Source organism: Tenebrio molitor, chromosome 6 (genome assembly GCF_963966145.1).
Source record: "Tenebrio molitor chromosome 6, icTenMoli1.1, whole genome shotgun sequence".
Lineage (NCBI taxonomy): Eukaryota > Metazoa > Arthropoda > Insecta > Coleoptera > Tenebrionidae > Tenebrio > Tenebrio molitor.
The window spans coordinates 3,719,289-3,738,080 of NC_091051.1; the positions used below are offsets into that span (position 1 = coordinate 3,719,289).

The 18,792-nt window shown below is 44.6% G+C and overlaps 4 protein-coding genes across 7 annotated transcripts; 2 read left to right on the forward strand and 2 right to left on the reverse strand.

Moving 5' to 3' along the window:
• Positions 1-413: 413 nt before the first annotated feature.
• Positions 414-7,970, reverse strand: LOC138132921 (uncharacterized). The gene is made up of 6 exons (XM_069050655.1): positions 7,457-7,970; positions 7,037-7,279; positions 4,412-4,967; positions 3,853-4,364; positions 3,650-3,805; positions 414-814 (listed from the first exon to the last, which is right to left on the reverse strand). Exons 2-6 carry the CDS (start codon positions 7,265-7,267, stop codon positions 539-541), a joined length of 1,731 nt encoding a protein of 576 aa, XP_068906756.1. The 5' UTR covers positions 7,268-7,279; positions 7,457-7,970; the 3' UTR covers positions 414-538.
• LOC138132923 (serine/threonine-protein phosphatase 4 regulatory subunit 2-like) lies at positions 859-3,107 on the forward strand. Its single transcript, XM_069050658.1, has 2 exons — positions 859-2,095; positions 2,151-3,107. Exons 1-2 carry the CDS (start codon positions 1,211-1,213, stop codon positions 2,811-2,813), a joined length of 1,548 nt encoding a protein of 515 aa, XP_068906759.1. The 5' UTR covers positions 859-1,210; the 3' UTR covers positions 2,814-3,107.
• A 166-nt stretch (positions 7,971-8,136) lies between the features above and the next one.
• On the forward strand, positions 8,137-11,314 carry LOC138132920 (ATP-binding cassette sub-family B member 10, mitochondrial). 4 transcript variants are annotated; one of them, XM_069050653.1, is made up of 8 exons: positions 8,137-8,276; positions 8,840-9,133; positions 9,180-9,386; positions 9,429-9,631; positions 9,682-9,963; positions 10,106-10,337; positions 10,387-10,673; positions 10,720-11,314. In XM_069050653.1, exons 2-8 carry the CDS (start codon positions 8,920-8,922, stop codon positions 11,221-11,223), a joined length of 1,929 nt encoding a protein of 642 aa, XP_068906754.1. In that variant the 5' UTR covers positions 8,137-8,276; positions 8,840-8,919; the 3' UTR covers positions 11,224-11,314. The 4 variants fall into 4 exon arrangements, with proteins under 4 accessions (XP_068906754.1, XP_068906755.1, XP_068906753.1 ...); XM_069050654.1 differs by having other exon boundaries at positions 8,138-8,276; positions 8,895-9,133; XM_069050652.1 differs by having other exon boundaries at positions 8,146-8,161.
• Positions 11,315-11,607: 293 nt separating this feature from the next.
• On the reverse strand, positions 11,608-18,717 carry LOC138133101 (uncharacterized). Its single transcript, XM_069050906.1, has 12 exons — positions 18,366-18,717; positions 18,078-18,288; positions 17,832-17,962; positions 17,316-17,727; positions 17,125-17,268; positions 16,441-17,077; positions 15,994-16,363; positions 15,631-15,841; positions 13,118-13,248; positions 12,833-13,055; positions 12,597-12,782; positions 11,608-12,545 (listed from the first exon to the last, which is right to left on the reverse strand). Exons 1-12 carry the CDS (start codon positions 18,564-18,566, stop codon positions 11,761-11,763), a joined length of 3,642 nt encoding a protein of 1,213 aa, XP_068907007.1. The 5' UTR covers positions 18,567-18,717; the 3' UTR covers positions 11,608-11,760.
• Positions 18,718-18,792: the final 75 nt, after the last annotated feature.

Sequence of the window (18,792 nt, forward strand, 5' to 3'; positions counted from 1 at the left end):
AATGCCACAGCAGTGCATATATTTATACAAGCTTTTCCTGCAATTACTCACGTCTCGGAAAATCTAATGTCTCACTAGATTTCGCAAATATTTAACTAAATTAGCGCCAACAGCTGACCGACAGATTTACACACGGACCTACCTCACCCCAGACAGGTCCTCAAAATCTCATTTCTTTTTGAAGATCTTCACAGACTAGTGACATTTGTTGACAAAATGGGACAATTTCCGGTGACAATCTGTTTTTCACCTAGTTGAAAATATGTTTTCTTGCCCCAATTAAGGTGCAAATCGTTTAAAGTGATTAGCGTAAGACGAGGGCAGCCTTACAACATAAAATTTAATCTGGCCCCGTGTACGCAAGCACGTGTAAACATAACAGTTCGACAGAAAATCCATTAAAGCCACGCGAATAACAAAAAACAAAATTTATTTACAAACAAGTCGTCGATATAAAATGTAAATAATATAAAGAGTATAAGTCTCAGTGTAAGTAGCCCGTTCTGTCTTGTGTACATTGGAAATGTGATCCTTAATTCTACTGATTTATTTTCAGTTCGTTTCTCAAAATCTTCCCGCTGGGATTCCTCGGAATGCACTCTACGAATTTAACTCCTCCGGCAATTTTTTTGTAGTGGGCCACTTTGGGATTAATGTAGAGTAGAACATCGTCCTCGCTGAGATTGCTCCCAGGGTTGCGCACGATAAAAGCCTTGGGCACTTCTCCGGCTAGGGCGTCAGGGATGCCCGCCACGGCCACGTCCGCAACTCCGGGCAGGTCCAGCAGGAGATTCTCCAGTTCCGTGGGCGACACCTGACCGCAAACAGGACACAAATAATCCGTTAGTTCGATACGGAAAGATAAAAATGTCGTTGTTAATTTGACACATGTCAGCTGTCATCTTGACAAATGACGTCCGCCGTACCGATCCGGTGGTTTATCTCGTTTTTGTGATTAGAATTGTGACTGGAGGACGAATAAAAATGTGTAGCGTTTGAATTGACGCAATTTGATCGAGAATGATCGCGTCCTTTTGGTGACATTCGAGCGGTGCATGCGCCGTGAGCGTGATCGCGTCTTATTTTTAACCGGAATGGTATCGAACCGGTGCTAACTTCGTTATTGTCATTGGTGGGCTTGTTGACGCAAGTAGATGGTGATCGGTGGTGCTATCTCGGCCAAAATTTCGCGAAAAAAACAATAACAACAATGGAAAATCCCGAGGAGATACTCCACAGCCTGGAGGAGTTCTCGAAGACCAAGCCGAAGGACATACCGCGCGAACTGGAGGAGTACCTTTGTTTTGTGGCGAAAACAGGAGACCCCGTCTACCAGTGGTCGGCGATTAAAAGCCTATTTCGCGAGAAATTGATCAGCGTGGTGACGGAATTTTACGAGACGTGTCCCTCTGTGGAAATTCCCCCGTGTCCCAACGTGGACCTGTTCAATTACGACGTGATGAAGAACTTTATCTTGGAGAAGTTGGACACGTTCGCGGCGGCCCCCTTCACGTTGCAGAGAATATGCGAACTGTTGACGACGCCCAGAAAGGAATACAATCGAATAGATAAGTACATGAGGGCGTTAGAAAAGAACATTTTAGTTGTAAGTACTACGGAACCTGGGGGGCGCAGGAGTACCGAGAACGGTGAGGGGATCATGAACGGGCTGGAGTCCGAGCATCTGCCGGAAACCAGCAACAGCAGCAACGACATCAACGTCGAGGAGATGGACGACACGCCGGCTTGGCCTAGATTGTTACAAAACGAAACTGTCCCATATCAGAACGACAGCGCCACCACCAACGACGTCCAGAACCAGCAGGTGGTCCAAGAGACGGTGGTTACGGCGTCGAAGCTGCCGGACGCGGCGTGCACCTCCTCGCAAGACACCGTGATCACGTGTCGGAACTCCGAAGAGCCTTACGTTTCAATTGAACCAGTGCCATCAAACACTTGCGCGAGACAAGATAATCCCGACGAGACCGACGTCTCGGTCACTATCACTGCCATACCCGTGGGGGTTCAGAAGAGGCGGAACAGCATCGAGCCCGTGGTCTCGTCCGACACCGCCGAGATCACCGAGTCGTGTGTTGTAAGATTTTGTTTGTTTTTCGTTTGAATGTCGCAAATTGAAAAACAAATTCTAGGACAATTCGGACACAACTAGCGAAGCTTCCAAAGACGCCGAAGCGAAGCCGGAAGAAGAGACGTCATCGTCCTCGTCGCAGCAGGTGGAAGACGCCGACTCGTCCTCGAGCACGGAAGACGACAAAGAAAGCAAGGACGAGAAGATCTCGGACGGCTTGCCGGACGACGCGACCCCCCACAGCGAGCTGTCCTCGACGGAGGACGAAGAGAAAAAGACGCACGACGAAGTCTGTTCGTCGGAGGTGGACGGCGGCGCCGAAGAAAAATCGGAAGAAGAAGACAAGTCGAAAGTGGAGGGTAGCGAAGAAATAACTGTCGATACCACAAAGTGTTCAAATTCGTTGACGTCGACACCTTGTGAAGAACCCAAAACGACGTCCGAAGACCTCGAAATTACGTCTTCGGACAAAGCGGACGAGGCGGACTCGTGCGAGGCCGAAGCCAAAATCGAAGAAACACAAAACGAGGCCAACCCGTCGAGTTCCAGTGACGACACAAGTGAGAAAGTCGAAGAATCTCGGAGCGTCGAAGTTGAGAAAGTCGACGATAGCGAAACGGCGGCGGACAATTCGGCGACGCCGATGGAAGTCGACGAAGATAGCAATAGTGAGAAGGTAGAGGAAGTTGTTAGGGCTGAGGCCACATCTGATTCACCGTTATAATTTAGGTAATTTTATTCGTTTTGTTTATATTTTCTTGTCTTATTTAACGATCACCGAGGCTAACAGATTCTATCAGACGCCTTGTTATTTTTTTAAGTATTTATACGACATGATTTGTGTTACTACGCAAACCGAGACCGTTTTGTTTGTGTTTAGAATCTGGTAGGGTTTAAGAAGGACATCTTGACTTGTCACTTAAGGAAAACGTTTAATTTTTTTAAATTTGTATGTAGAGTAGGTAAATAAATTTGTACGTAATTACGAACTGATTAAATGATTTATCTACAAGCGAAACATTCGTCAATATTTCCTTCAACCTTGTCTCACAACCATTTCCAAATCGAGAGCTTTGTTTTATCCTACCGATAGTACCTTGAAAATAATTCTGTCCGATTTTGTAGAGAAAGTAGATTAGCGAATGAGGTCGTACCGGGACCTGAAACCCACACTATAACCTAGGCAACCATCAATACCTCGACCGAAGAAGTACCGTTTTCGCCGTAACGTGCAAACCATTTTTAAAAACAATTACAGAACGACGAAAAACTGTCACAATCCACAAACGAAGATCTGTACTCTTCGATTTGATAACTGCAGAATAGTACCACAGCGCGAAAAATGATTGATTGTTCGGTACCACCGCGTGGTAAATTTCTTTCATCCATTCAAGTCGATCTGTAAATCTGGAGAGACTTTTTTAAAGCTGTAGCGTAAATAAATCCACTTCTGGTACTACGTTTTCAAGGTTGCAAAACCCGTGAAGTTGTCTGCTAATTCTGTACCTTTCGCTGATTTACCTCCTTGCGGAAACTGCAGTTAAAAAGGAATTAACATACCTGATTGCCCTTCACTTTGATCAATTCCTTGCACCTGTCGACAAGGTAAAAGTAGTGATCTTCATCGTAGTACGCCACGTCGCCGGTGTGGAGCCACCCGTCTTCGTCTATGGTTTCCGCGGTCGCTTGGTCGTTGTTCAAGTACCCCATCATGAGCTAGGAACCCAAATTGTTAAAAAGCCCCAAGAGGAAGTTGGTGGTACCTGAGGTCCTCTGACTAGCAGTTCGCCCGACTTGTGCGTTCCCAGAGGCTCTCCAGTCGACAGACTGATGATTTTGGCTTCGGTACCAGGATAGGGAACCCCGACGGTACCGATCTTGGACGGTGGAGTCAATTTGGGCATGCACAAAGCGACCGGGGCACTTTCCGTCATCCCGTACCCTTGTCTGATCAAGACGTCGTCTCGGCCTATCTTTTGTCGGAATTTCTGCAGGAGGCCTTCAGTCAAAGGCGCCGCCCCAGACTGGACGGACTCGACGGAACTCAAGTGCTCTTTGGTGACCGCCGGATGCGTCGCCAAAAAGAGGAGAAGAGAAGGAACGACGAATACAAAAGTGGGTTTGTATTGGACCAGCGTTTTGATGTACTCTTCAGGGGTGAATTTCGGAAGGGTCACGATGTGGGCACCGTTCTTGAGGGACAGGTTCAAGATGGCGTTGAAGCCGTAGATGTGGAAGAACGGCAGTACGGTCAGTACTGTGTGTCGTTTCCCGTCTGAAACACACCGCTCGAGTGTCCACTTGCAAATCTACAAGAGTTACCTTTGGTTTCCAAGTCGTACAACGCCGGATGGTCTCCTTGGGCCAAGTTCGCCACCAGATTGTAGTGCGACAGCATCACCCCTTTCGGCAGACCGGTGGTACCGCTCGAGTAGGGCAGAATCGCGATCTCCCTCGGGTTGATTCCGGGCAGCTCGGCTTCGTGACCCCCTACTAGAAGACTCTGAAGGCTGTGCACGTTCTTGGAGGGGTCGTCTTCGCCCCCGATGCAAACCGTTGTTCTGTAGTCTTGCAGTTGCGGGGCTATGGTTGTCGCCACTTCCAGGAGAATTGGCACGGTGACGATCATTTTCACCCCGGCGTTCTCGAACTGGCGCTTGATCTCGTCGGGGGTGTACAGAGGGTTGACGAAAGTCACGGTCAAGCCGGCCTCGATCGCTCCGTGACAGATTATGATGTATTCGGGAATGTTGGGCAAGAGCAGACCCACCACTTCTCTGGGTTTCATGCCACAGTGGCCCAAAAGGGCCTGGGCGCATCTGTTGATCAGCATGCGGAGCATGCCGTAAGTGTAGGTGCGCCCCGACGAGGCGCAAGTCTGCAAGAATTGGAAAGTGTTGACGGTTGCGTCTTCAGAGGGTAGAGGGGTAATTAACATTTACAAAAGACATTTTTACTTAGGCGGATCCGGCAACATTTTCATGTGACGTAAGATGGCTGTTTTTAATTTCTTTTGGTTGGTAGTCAATGTGGCAAATTCAAAAAACTCCTGGACTGTCAAAATTAAATTTTAAATAAAATGCTTGTTTTGACTGTACTTGGGTATAAAAAATTTTCACTAGATTGTAGCCACGTCAAAATCTAGTTACAAAATATATTTAGGTTATGTTTTCCTTTTTAATCATTGAACTAAAAATGTTTTGAAGACTTGAAACGAAATGCAGCAACTAAAAGAACTGGAGCAATTTAATCAAGTTTATCAAAAACACAAAGAAAAACAGACAAACTGAAAACAGGTAAAAACTAAACAATAATCCAAATTGAAAATCGCTTCCCTTACCTGTCTGAGTCAGATTCCGCTAAAGATATATTGGGTGGAACATCTCTAATATTATACCCACATAATCATAATCAGAAACGTTTTTTTGTTGAAGGTAGGTATGGCTTTTTACAAAATATACTTAAATATTTTGCAATTTATTTGACAACGTCAATTTAAACAAATGATTAGTTTGGAAAAATCAAAAAATCATAGATACCGACCGGGCAATATGAAAATAACTAGTGATTTAACCAACCTAACAACTCCAATTTTGATTTTGACAGTCCAGATGTTTTTGAATTTAAATCATGCAAAAGGTGATGTTGCAATTGGGGAATTATTAATTTGAATTTGATTTTGAACGAAGGGAAATGAGTAAAACTGGGATTTCTTTCAAAACAATTTTATCCCATTGTAATTTTCATGGAAATTAAGTTTAATTGAAATAATTGTAATAAGCGGACGGATGTGCGTTCATAAATAAAGAGTTGATGTTATGTGTGCGCCTTGTAATTATAATCAAATTAAATTAATGACAATATATGAGAGTCCTTGCGGATAGAAATGGTTTTTAAATTCAATTATGTGGTTTTAGGGGTGGCCACCTGACCAAGCTATAAATCACACCGATTTAAACCTAAAAAATTCGATTATTCGTTCAGTTATCTTATTACGACTTTGTGTTATTTATTATGTAATTAGAGTTGCACATCTGCGTTTTGTTTAACTGGAATTTTGTGGTTGGTCCTCGAGCTAATCAATCATAATCTTATACTGCCCCGGTGCGATAAATTTCACTCTATCATGTTTGTTCGAACACATTTTATTGTTGCGTATCAATCAATAACAAAACTGTGACGAAATCAACTCAGTTATTTACAAAAATACTCAAATTTGAAAAAATCAAAAAGAATAAATTATTATTTCAATTTGGTGTAAGGAAGAATCTCTTTATTCATCTGCATGTTGTTGCTCTTGACTTTGAGTTGGAAACCTGTTCCAAACTAGTTTATGAAAAATTTCGACATCTAAAGGTTTTTCAGAAAACAAACAGTCGAAAACACACCCACTTGGGATATCACGAAGTGAGTGCAAACATTGAATGACTGATAAAGAAATATCAAACGAGCCAACCAAAACAACGATTAAAATTTTAGTGCATTCGTAAATAATGAGCGACCCCTTTAGCTGACCCGTGACCATTTTTATGAATATTTTGACCAGGAAGTGACGACAGTTCAACGTCCATTGAAATAGTCGCTTTATGACATTGTTGATTAATTTGTTATGACGATGGTGGATTCATAAATAAGATAAAGGTGTCTTGGTTGTTTTACGGCGTACTTGAGCATTCACGTGCCGCGGCTTGTCTTGACACATTTTCTTATCACATCAGTAGATTCATCGAATTGAGTCAGTGTTGGTAAAATCTACGCTAAATCAGTTATCTCAACAGTTGATCGATATTAGACGATAATTCGGTTTATTAATAGCCAGGTATTAGTAACATAATTTATCGATAATTATTCGGTGGAACGATCAGTTCCAAAAGTTCGCTTCTTGACGCGTCTCCTCGCAATTTCGAAAAAGTCTCTTGTTTTGCCACACTTTGACGTCATACTCACAGCTGCCGGCTCCTCGATCCAGTTCTCGTTATTTTTGTAGATGTGCTCGACGATGTTCTCGTTGGGAATTTTTTTGCATGGTCCGAGAGGCGACTGGACGATACCGCTCATGAATCGGTTCTGACCCCGCAGTTTCGCTTTAGTCGCCAAGCAGTTGGGAAGCACCGAGAGGAAGCCGCAGTTTTGGAAGTTGTGCGCCAGAGGAGCGCCCTTGAGGATGAGTCGCGACATTTTACCTGAAAACTACACCGACAAAAATGTAAAATATTATTAGATCTTGGGGTACTATATTTAGATGGTCGCGGTTTGTCCACGCGAATCATTCGGACGCAGCGACACGCGCTCTGTTCTTCGTCGTCCAAGGTCCGCGGTGCATCTGGATGCACCGTAAAAATCGAGAACTTGTGAAGGAGAACAAACCTTGAAAGGACAACTGCAACGATCGCTTCTTCGACTCTTCACAACACTACACTGATTCGCGTCACACAAACCGTGTCGTCTTTATTGCACCTATGATTGTTTTGAATGGATCCGCCAGTACACTTAATTAAAATAAAATAGATAACTTGTACGGAGTCCAATGATTCAAAGTCCAACTTCTCACTAAAATGTTCTATTCTGATGTTTGTGATTAGCGCTGCTGAGAGAACGAACTGACTCCGGCTTTCCGACGCTTTCACTTATTTTAATAAGCCCCAGATTGCGCTGACAGAGGCTCGGGGGCATTAAAAACTTTGTATTGTCACATTTTTGCAAAAACTATTAATTGGGCCAAAGTCCCACCCGAGGACGATTGGCTGATACGAAAGGAGGGGTTATCTCTGACGCATTTTTGTTTGTCTACTCTACTGTTTTGCTTCCTTTGAGTTTCTACCCCCAAAGACACCATCCAAGCCCCCATATTGTATCAACGACCACTCTAGACCCTTGTTTTCATTCTAATGCTCTCTCTTAACATCCTAATACTGCAGGATTAAACAAATACGATAATTTTTTATCAGAATTACTAATGTGTGGAAAAAATATAGGTACAATATATGCCCGGATTATGTACACACAAACATTGTGGCAAAATAAATACTATCTTTTAGACACGTTCCGCGATAAGAGTGACAGATTCCAGCAGTTAGACATTCTTCCAAACACTCAAACACGTTCAGATTGTTGTTCACCAGTGTAAAGACCTCACTCAGCCCCTTTACTCCTGAAACTTTCATCAATTTTTTGAAACACTCTATAGGTATTATGTTTGTTTTCGTGTGTGTCCTTGGTATTTACAATTGTGATGAAGTAATTTATGATATTAAAGAAGTGTTGTTGCCACCGATGACGACAAAAAAAATATAGAAAAAAAAAATCGCTCGTGACTCTTTTATTCTTGTTGCCGATTTGAAACAATATTCGCTGATTGATAAAAATTTATTGTAGCATTGTTTCGGGACTGGAAATTAATAACATTTATTGGTCTCATGTGACCCCCTTGTCCCACACTTAAATCTTTTCTAATTGATCTGTAATTTTTTACTGTTAATTGGAAAGGTCATAAACCTCAAGTGCACACCGGAATGAAGATGTGGGTGTATCTGGTGATAACAATCCGAGTCCGTCTCTGTCCTCTTATCACGAAAATGTCATTGTCATGTTATTTAACCTAACCTCAAAATGCGCGTAGCTCGAAAGCTTTGCAATTTCAAGTAAAAGGACCATGACGTGTTAAGTACATGCGGAAACGTTAGAATTTTATTTTTTTTTGCATTTGCAATCGCAAATTGGTAGTAAAAATGAATATAATTTGTTTACTAGTGAGCCGACATAACCTCAAAACATCACTGAAATGTTTGAAACGTGTTAAAAATAGAGTTCTAGTCGGGGACCTGAGAAGTATGTCGCAGAAAGTCGACAAGAATAAGACGTACATCGCTGTGAATATTGCCGAAAATTCGAACGGCGCCGTCAGGAGGTCGTTTTTGTCGCGGTTCAGGAGAAACGCGAGCACCAACGACAAGAAGGATGCCGTTTCGGCGACCCCGCGCCTCAACAAAACGGACTTGGCGAGGCTGCTGTCCCTGGCGAAGCCCGAGAAGTGGAAACTTATAGGTATTTAATCGTTGCGCGTTGAGTGAAGTACATCGGACACTTCCAGGAGCCATTTGTCTTCTTTTGGTGTCGAGCACCGTAACCATGAGCATCCCGTTCAGTTTGGGCAAAGTTCTAGACATCATTTACAAGAACGGCGAGAACATGGAGGAAGCCAGGAGCAAACTGAACAAAGTGTGCGGCGTTTTGATTTGTATCTTCGTCCTGGGGGCCATCTGCAATTTCGGCCGGGTGTATCTGATGTCGGTCTCAGGTGAGTCGCCCTCCGTGCAAATCTCTTAGTGAAGAAATTCAGGTTTCAGGATGACGCAAGCGTTGCGAACTCGCGTCTTTTCGACGATCATCAAACAGGAGCAGGGCTGGTTTGACAAGAGGTCAACAGGCGAGTTGGTCAACAGGCTCTCCGCTGACACCCAAATCGTGGGGAACGCCCTCTCCAGTAACATCTCAGACGGGTTGAGATCAGTTGTGATGGTGTGCGCTGGGACAGGCATGATGGTAACACTGTTCCAGCCCCAAATTTCCCCAAATTCACCCCAAGGTCGTAGTTTTACATGTCAGCAGAGTTGGCGCTTGTGGGACTCGCGATCGTGCCTCCCGTCGCCATCGTTGCCGTGATCTACGGGAGATATCTCAGGGGGATCTCCCGGAGCGTGCAAGACGCGCTAGCCGGTGCCACGAGCGTAGCGGAAGAGCGAATTTCCAACGTCAGAACTGTCAAAACCTTCTCGCAGGAACCTAGAGAAATGGAGAGTTACGCAAACTCGATTGCGGAGGTTTTGAAGTTGAGCTACAAAGAGGCCAAAGCCAGAGCGGTGTTTTATGGATTGGTGAGTGGATACAAGAATTGTGCATTTAGATAAAATCGGTCACGTGTCGAGTATCGATTTGTGGGATTTTCCTGGCGCCTCCACCATCCACAACTCTTCAGTACCATTTCAGTTTGATTACATTGTCGGTTCTGAATTTTAGACGGGTTTCAGCGGCCACGTGATCATAATTTCAGTCCTCTACTACGGCGGGGTGATGGTATCGTCGAACACCATCACCGTGGGCAACCTGTCCTCTTTCCTCCTCTACGCCGCCTATATTGGAGTCTCTCTGGGTACTTTTTCAAACTTCTACTCCGAACTGAACAAATCGGTGGGTGCTGCCGCTCGAATCTGGGAGATCATCGACAGAGAACCCGTGATACCCATGAATGGTAAAACCCAGGAGCGGGTCCAGTCATCGCTTACTGATCTTGTGCGCAGGTGGTCTGGTACCGATCGCGACTCCCCAAGGCCACATCGAATTCAAGGACATCCAATTCAGCTACCCGGCCCGCGACGACGTCCCGATCTTCGAAAACTTCCAGCTGGAGATCTCCCCCGGCAAGATGGTGGCCGTGGTGGGGCCCAGCGGTTCCGGCAAGAGCACTCTGGGGGCGCTGCTGCTGCGCCTGTACGACCCCTCCAAGGGCCAGGTCTTCCTCGACGGGCAAGACGTGAAGGAGCTCGACCCCAGCTGGCTGCGCAGACACATCGGTACCGTCAGCCAGGTACTCGATCGGACCTCGCGTGCTCTCTTCTCACGCCACTTTTCAGGAACCCGTCTTGTTCTCGTGCTCGATCCGCGAGAACATCCTCTACGGCGCAGACGACCCCACGAAAGTGACCGACGACGAGTTGGTGCGAGTGTCGAAGGAGGCCAACGTGTACGAGTTCGTGCAGCAGCTGCCGCAGGGATTTGACACTTTGGTGGGCGAGAGGGGGGTGATGCTGAGCGGCGGCCAGAAACAGAGAATCGCGATAGCGAGGGCGTTGATCAAGGACCCCAAGATCTTGCTGCTGGACGAGGCGACGAGCGCGCTGGATGCGCAGTCGGAGCACTTGGTGCAGGAGGCTCTGGAGAGGATCATGAAGGGGCGGACGGTTTTGACCATAGCGCACAGGTTGTCCACCATTCAGAACGCCGACACGATTGCGGTGCTGCGCGATGGGCACATCGTCGAACAGGGCAAGTACCAGGAGTTGTTGAACATAAAGAAAGGGGCGTTCAAGGAACTGATGAAGCACCAAACGTTTCAAGGCGTGATAGAAAAGACATGATCGTACTTAATTTATTTTATTTCTACACTTCTATTGACTCGTTATACGGTTTTTAATGTTATGTTACACAATAAAATATTATTTAACTGTTTTTTCTATTGATACCTGGAGTGTCGAGTTATCGTTCTCAATTCATTAATCTTCTACACCCTCGATTTATCCCCTTAGAAGCACGCTCCATTACGTCGAACAAATGTTAGATAACTGAAATTACTTCCGGTGGATTAATTCCCCCAAGTCTCATATTTTACGCAAGTTTTCTGAAGATAATTCAATAAAATTATTAGATTCGCATCGAGTAGTCGCACATTGACAGAAGAAGCTTAACCGCGAGGGGGCGCTATAAAATGCGGTGTTGCCAACTTTGCAAATAAAACACTGACACAAAAGTAATTTAATTTGTTGTTTTTCACAAACAAATATCATTAAAAATACAATTTTAAGTGGAATCGCTAGTTTCTGGCATTTGACAGTGAATCCTTTAGTTTAAGAATGTACTTAAGTTGGTATTTCCTCTAAAACTTCACGGACAAAAATCTACTGTTTCACACTTTTCTCGTATTGTTCTTTCAACATGCGTCTCAAAATCTTCCCCGACGCGTTTTTCGGAATGCTCCCGACGACTTCCACGCCCCCTCTCAGTCTCTTGTATGGCGCCACCTTCTCTGCGACGAACTCCTCCAGTCTAACCGCGTCCACATTTTTCCCTTGCTTTGGCACTATGTAGGCCCGCGGGACTTCCCCTTGGGTCTGATGCGGAATCCCGATCACCGCCGCGTCCTCCACGTCGGGGAAATCCCGAATGATCTCTTCCAACTCGGCCGGCGGCACTTGAAACCCTTTCACTTTGATCAACTCCTTCAGTCTGTCGCTAACAAAGAAGAGCTTGTCGTCGTTGTAGTACATCATGTCGCCGGTCCTCAACCACCCGTCTCGGGTGAACACCTGAGCGGTCTCTTCGGGCCTGTTGTGGTAACCTTTCATGACTTGCGGCCCCTTGACTAGCATCTCCCCGGTTTGGTTCGGCCCTAAGGGCGTCTCGTGGGGGTCGTCGGGGTTCACGATTTTGATCGAAGTTTGGGAGACCGGTCGCCCGATTGTTCCACTGGAGTTGGGCAGTTTTCTGAGGTCGGCGCGGGTCATGATCACCATCGGGGACGTCTCCGTCAAGCCGTAGCCTTGAAATATGTTCACATTCTTCTGCGCTTTGTGGATGAAGCGTTCTTCGTCCAAAGCTCCGAGTGGGGCGGCGCCGGAAACCAAAGTTCTGACCGACTGGAGGTCTGCGGAACTGATCGAAGGGTGTCCGGCGAGGAACAACACTGAAAACATTCACAACAGTACTCGACGGTACTCTAGTCTCCCCAATTTACCGAGTGGTGGCGCTGCGAACAACACATCCGGCTTGTACTTCCTCAAAGTGTTGAGGTACAACTCCGGTGAGAACTTCTTGATGGCAACGGTTTTGCATCCCTTGTAGAACAAATGCAGCGAGGTCGCGGTGAGGCCGTAGATGTGGAATTTGGGCAACACCGCCGGAATGACGTCCTGGTGCTCCTCTTTAACCAAAAAATAAGTTAACTCGTCTCGTCTGTTACTCCACCCTCACTTGTTGATTCTTCAATGACTGACAACTCCTTCGCGTTGAATTGGCACAGATTCGATACTATATTCCCGTGAGTAAGTTGCACTCCTTTCGGCAGACCAGTGGTACCACTGGAGTAGGGCAAGAACGCCACGTCTTCGGGACTCGCCGGAGGGGCGTCCGCGTAGTCCACGTTTTCTGTAAACTCGTCGAAATTTAGCGCCCCAGGAGGAGTTGCTTGACCTTCCTGCAGATAAATAAATAAAAGAAATGAGTGAAAATCTTAATTGGTGGCTGCGCTCGTAGAACCTCGGTCTTGATGGTGAGGATGTTGATCGGAGCTTGGACCACATTTGCGGAAGCTGTGGCCAATTGGAACAACTCCACGAATGTGACGATGGCTTTGGTGGACGAGTCTTTCAACTGGCGCGAAATTTCGTCTGAAATCAATCCAAAGAACAACTTGCATGTTTACAACTTCCTGTAATGGTAGTAATCGAAGTGTCATGTCTGATATGTACACTTGTTCTTTCTCTCGATACAAGTTTTAATGTACGATAATTATCAACAAGAACTTGTTGGCAAATTTATATTTAGTAACTGACAAATGCTTTGAAAATGTTCGTCGAATTCTAGGAAAACTTCTGGAAATTTCTACCACGTTCGTCGGCTACAGTTTATCACAATTCGTGATAAACCGCCACTTGTTCTCTCATAATTAAGGAAAAATAAAAAACCAATTAAGTTAGCAATTTGCACCGCATTTAATTGAACCCATAATCACCCAACAATTTTTTGCAGCTATAGGTACATTTCTATGATTAATTGACCAATTAGAGAATAGTGCAGCAAATACACTGATCGTTAAACAATAAAAAGTAAATGGTGTTTTTTTGAAGAATTACATGATAAGAGTGCAAATCGATTAAAATTTACTTATACAGGGTTATTAAATTAATGTTTCTTACATGCTAGTGGGCTGTGATTTATCGTATAGATTTGCCGCCCCTTTGGCATTTGTAAATTTGACATTTGACAGCTCAGATTTGTCACATTGCAGTTTACGTTGTTTATAACAATTCAAAGTGTTAACAGTCTTCGTTGTTTATAACATTTCAAAGTGTTCGGAGTTAGTTGAGGGAGCATTGAAGCAAAAGAGTTTTTTTAAGACAGTCTCGTACAGGACGTTGGTTACGGTAGCACCCACAGAACACTTGTAGCACCAGTAAGTAGTAAGATTTTGTTTACACTTAGACATAATCTTAATCACTTTATTATTATAATAACAACAACGAAAGTGGTTTATTCTTAATGACTTATTGTTGAAATGTTCAAAAATGATAAGTAGGGTTATTCAGTGATGGCCTGGATGAAAAAAATCAACTGGAAAGCTTCCAGGGTCTGAGGAAGCTGTTGACAATTAAAACAATAGCTGGAGCAAAACGTACAAACGTTTTGTAAGATTTGCATATTTTAAAGAGCAAAAATGTTTAAATGACAGTTTAAAAAAAAATTACACCTTGCTGTCGCAATATTCGTTAAGACGTTTTTGAAAATATGTAAAAAAGAGTACATGATTGTGTCGAACACAGGACTGAATATTTTTTCTTTAAAAACAATACAATCAATTCTAAATTTCCACCACCTGTTGAATTATGTTGGCTAAATAAAAATATTTCTAATTTGGGGATTGTTAAAGCCAAAGTTGGCAATATAATTATTTTATAAACATGATTCGAAAATAACATAATTTACTTGACGCTAAAATGAAAAATGCTCAAGTACAATGTTTCGAAGAGATAAAAAGGCTGTCACCGTTCTTTTCTTTTATTCTAAAATCTTGAGTTGTAGAAAAAAAACAACACAAAAAATGATAACCTCACAAATACAACCTGACGCATCCCTGACGCATTACGCATTTTTTACCAAACAGTGTTGCCGGTTGTATTTCTAACGTAGAATGCAGTGTTGGTGGAAATTTAAAATTGAGACAGACTTTACATTGTTTTTGTGCTACGATTTTGTTTTTCTCATCTTTTAATCAAATGTGAATCAACTGAAGCGACGAAGTTTGTTTGGACTGATTTGATTTTAATTGTTGGTTACAATATATATTTTTTAATTACATTGCCTTAAAGCCCCTAGTTCTTAGGTAATCAATTGACCTTATATATAGTATAGTCTCGCTATGTATTGTAGGTGGCAAATTTCACAGCCGACTCCGATGTAAGAAATATTTATTGAACTCGTTTATCCATATTTTTTTAAAGAGAACGCGTTTTACAGTGCACCTGCACCTAAATATAATTTAGTGTGGTCCTATTTTCCTTGTTGATGTCTCATACTTCGGTATTTAGTTTGACGAGTCTGATAAGCACGTATACTGCAATCAAAATGTGTGCACATATGACTACTCCAGGGTTATTATAAATGATTGTAGTCGAAGCAGGCCGTGAAATTTTTACCGCTTTTGTGTGAACTGAATTTTTTAGGTGAAAAGTCTGGTGATGAGAATTTTATTTATATATTTTTTTACTAACGATTGAATCCAAAAATATTGTCGTTTTGCACCCTATTTAACTCCTGTGTGTGAACTCACTTATTCACATCATTTTGATGCTTTTTATATGGAGCGGCACCCATTCAGTTTTTACGCCTACTTGGACTACAATCATTTATAACAACCCTTTAAAGCCAGATTTTTGTGCACTCTTTCGTGTCGGAATCCTCATGGCACAGCAGCTGAGAGCTGAACACTTGGCAATTAATTGAATATATTAAGACAACAACGAGCAATAATTGTCAATAAAAATTCCACTCACCGGGAGTATAAATAGGGTTCAGCGTGGTCACCACGAGTCCCGCTCTGAGGGCCCCCAAAGTAACGATAATATACTCCGGGGAGTTGGGCAACAGGATCGCCACGACATCCCCCTTTTGCAGTTTAAGTTTCTTGCGCAGATTCCTCCCCAAATTGGAGGTCTTCCTTTGGATTTCCTCGTAGGTGTATCTTCGTCCCGTCGAGGCGCACTCCTGCAAAGTTCCGCGAACCACAATTAAGCAATCGTCGCGTAACGCACTCCAGAGCAGTGATTAGTGATAAGATGAACGTTTTGGCGAAACCGCGACTTACTGGAATGTCGAGCGGTTCAGGGTCACGCGAAAATACTCATTTTACCACCTACCGTGGCGATCAGCTGTGGCCATTTGTCCGTCTTTTCGAACAAGTACTGATCGACTGAAACTTTAGGTATGTCGACGTCCGCCAAGTCGGAATGCACAACGAACTGCGAGTAATGTTTCCTGGTCGGGAGGAGCGCGGCGGCGAGTTTTCTGGTGTGGCTCACCCGCAGTATCTTCTGTATCACAGACATGATGACGAGTGCACTTACACGCACTTGAATTGTTACTGAATTGGAAGCCAAGTTTTTATTATTATTCGTAGAGCGCGGTTGCGTCCCCTCCTCAAACATTTGCTCACGCTCGTGCAAATAAACAAACAGATGAACATGGAGTATTGAGTGGGCTGGAGCGGGTACATTACTGGTCGCATAACTTTAAGAAACCTGTTGGGGTCGGCGCCAAAACAAACACTTTCTTTTAAAAATTCGTTTATTTTGTATTTACATGATTAACTGGTCTCGCTTTGCTCGTACTGCAGCTTGAGGGTGCGCCGCATGATCTTCCCGGAGGCGTTCTTGGGAATGGTGTCGACAACCGCCACGCCCCCTTTGAGCTGCTTGTAGTGCGCCACTTTGCTCTTGATGTATTCCTCCAAGGCTTTGATGTTCACTTTGGTGTCTTTCTTTGGTACGATGTAGGCGCGCGGGGCTTCGCCGTTCACCGGGTGAGGCACACCGATGACCGCCGCGTCCGCCACGTTAGGAAAGTCTCTGATGATCTCTTCCAACTCAGCGGGAGCCACTTGGAAGCCTTTCACTTTGATCAGTTCTTTGAGGCGATCAGTCACGAAGAACACTCTGTCATCGCTGTAGTAGACCATGTCGCCGGTCCTCAACCACCCATCCAGAAACGCGTTTTTCGTCTCTTCGGGTCTGTTCAAGTAGCCTTTCATCACTTGCGGACCCTTCACCAACAACTCCCCCGTGCAGTTAGGACCCAAAGGAGTACCAGTAGGGTCGTCGATGTTCACCACTTTGAGGCAAGTGTTAGGAACGGGGCGACCGACCGATCCACTGGGGTTGAGTTCCGTTTTGAGTTTGATAGAAATAGCGGTGACAGTCGGAGACGTCTCGGTCAATCCATAACCTGCAACTCTAACCTCCAAAGATGTCCCAAAAAATTGTTCCACTTACCCTGGAGCATGTGCACGCTTTTTCCCGCTTTCTGTACGAACCTCTCTTCATCTAGACCCCCTAGAGGTGCTGCTCCCGAAAAGGTCACCCTGATTGATTGCAAATCCTCTTGTTTGACCATCGGGTGTGCCGCCAGGAACAACACTGAAACCTCTTCCGTAACGCGTTTACAACTGGCCCAAAAGTCTCACCTATTGGAGGCACCAAGAACAAAATGTGAGGCTTGTGGTTGCGCAACACCGCGACGTAATCCTCTGGAGTGAATTTGGGCAGCGTGACCAGTTTCGTCCCCTTCGTCAGAATGAACAAAGTGTTGACGGTGAAGCCGTAGATGTGGAACATGGGCAAGATCACCGGAATGATGTCTTGGTGCGAGTCGGTCGTCTCTTCGATGAAGGGCAGCTCGGGTGAAGAGTTCTGCGTGACGTTCGCCACGATGTTGTGGTGGGTCAGCTGGACCCCTTTCGGCAGTCCGGTGGTGCCGCTCGAGTAGGGCAAGAAGGCGACTTCTTCGCACCCGCGAGGTTGGAACTCGGGAAGGTCGATGACGTTGTCGGTAAACTCTCGAAAGTCTATTGATCCGCGAGGTAGGGATTGGCCTTGCTGCGGACAACATTATCTCAGAATCGGAGTGTCATTGTTTTTATTGTGTGCGCTCTTTGATCCTGGGGTCAGAGTCCACAGTGACGTCTTTGTTTTGAACTCACTTCTGTTTTGATGGTCAGGATGGGCAGCGGCTTCTTGAGGAGTTGGCATGACGCGTTGGCCGTCCCCCACAGGTCCACGAGGGTTATGAGGGCCTTGGCTGAAGAGTCTGTCAGTTGGCGACAAATTTCCTCTAGAAAAAAACGCATACTCATAGCATCAAATCAAACATATTATTTTATTCGTTTTTTTTGCCACACCTCCCTGAACTTTGGACATAAACAGATAACAATTTACTTCACTCTTACCACTTGTGTAAACTGGATTGAGTGTGGTCACTACGAGGCCAGCCTCCAGAGCTCCCAGCACCGCGATGGGAAACTCCGGGACGTTGGGCAGCAACAAAGCAATCACATCTCCTTCTTGCAGATTAAGTTTTTTCCGAAGAGCTTTGCCCAGATTCTTCGACTTTCTCAGCAAATCCCCATAAGTGTACTTGCGTCCAGTAATCCCACATTCCTGCACAAACAAATTGTTTATTCTTTGGCAAAACAAATATCGGCGATAGCGTTGTTTGCAAATGATAATGTACTCACGATTGCAGTCAGTCTTTCGTATTTTTCGCATTTTGAGTAAACCAGTTCGGGCACCGATATTTTTGGGATCACCACGTCCGCCAAGTCGGCACATATCACGTTCGAAGAAGCACTCGATAACCTCCGGAGTGATGGTGGTTTGATAAGTGAGTTGACAGTTTTGCGGAGCGTAACGGATAGAATGCTGCGAGCAACAGACATATTTACATTATATCGTCAACTCGTTAAATGGAAATCGGCCGGAGTTGAAGTCTTTATTTTAATGGAGGCGCGAGAGGAGGGGGTTTTATCTTTTATTATTGTCACAATTCCTACGATATGGAAGATAAAATTGTTTAAATTTTCACTCGATTCTCGCTGGATTATTTATCTTGATTATTTTTAAACATCCAGTTCACCTTCGCTTCACTGAAGGTGTTTTGGATGC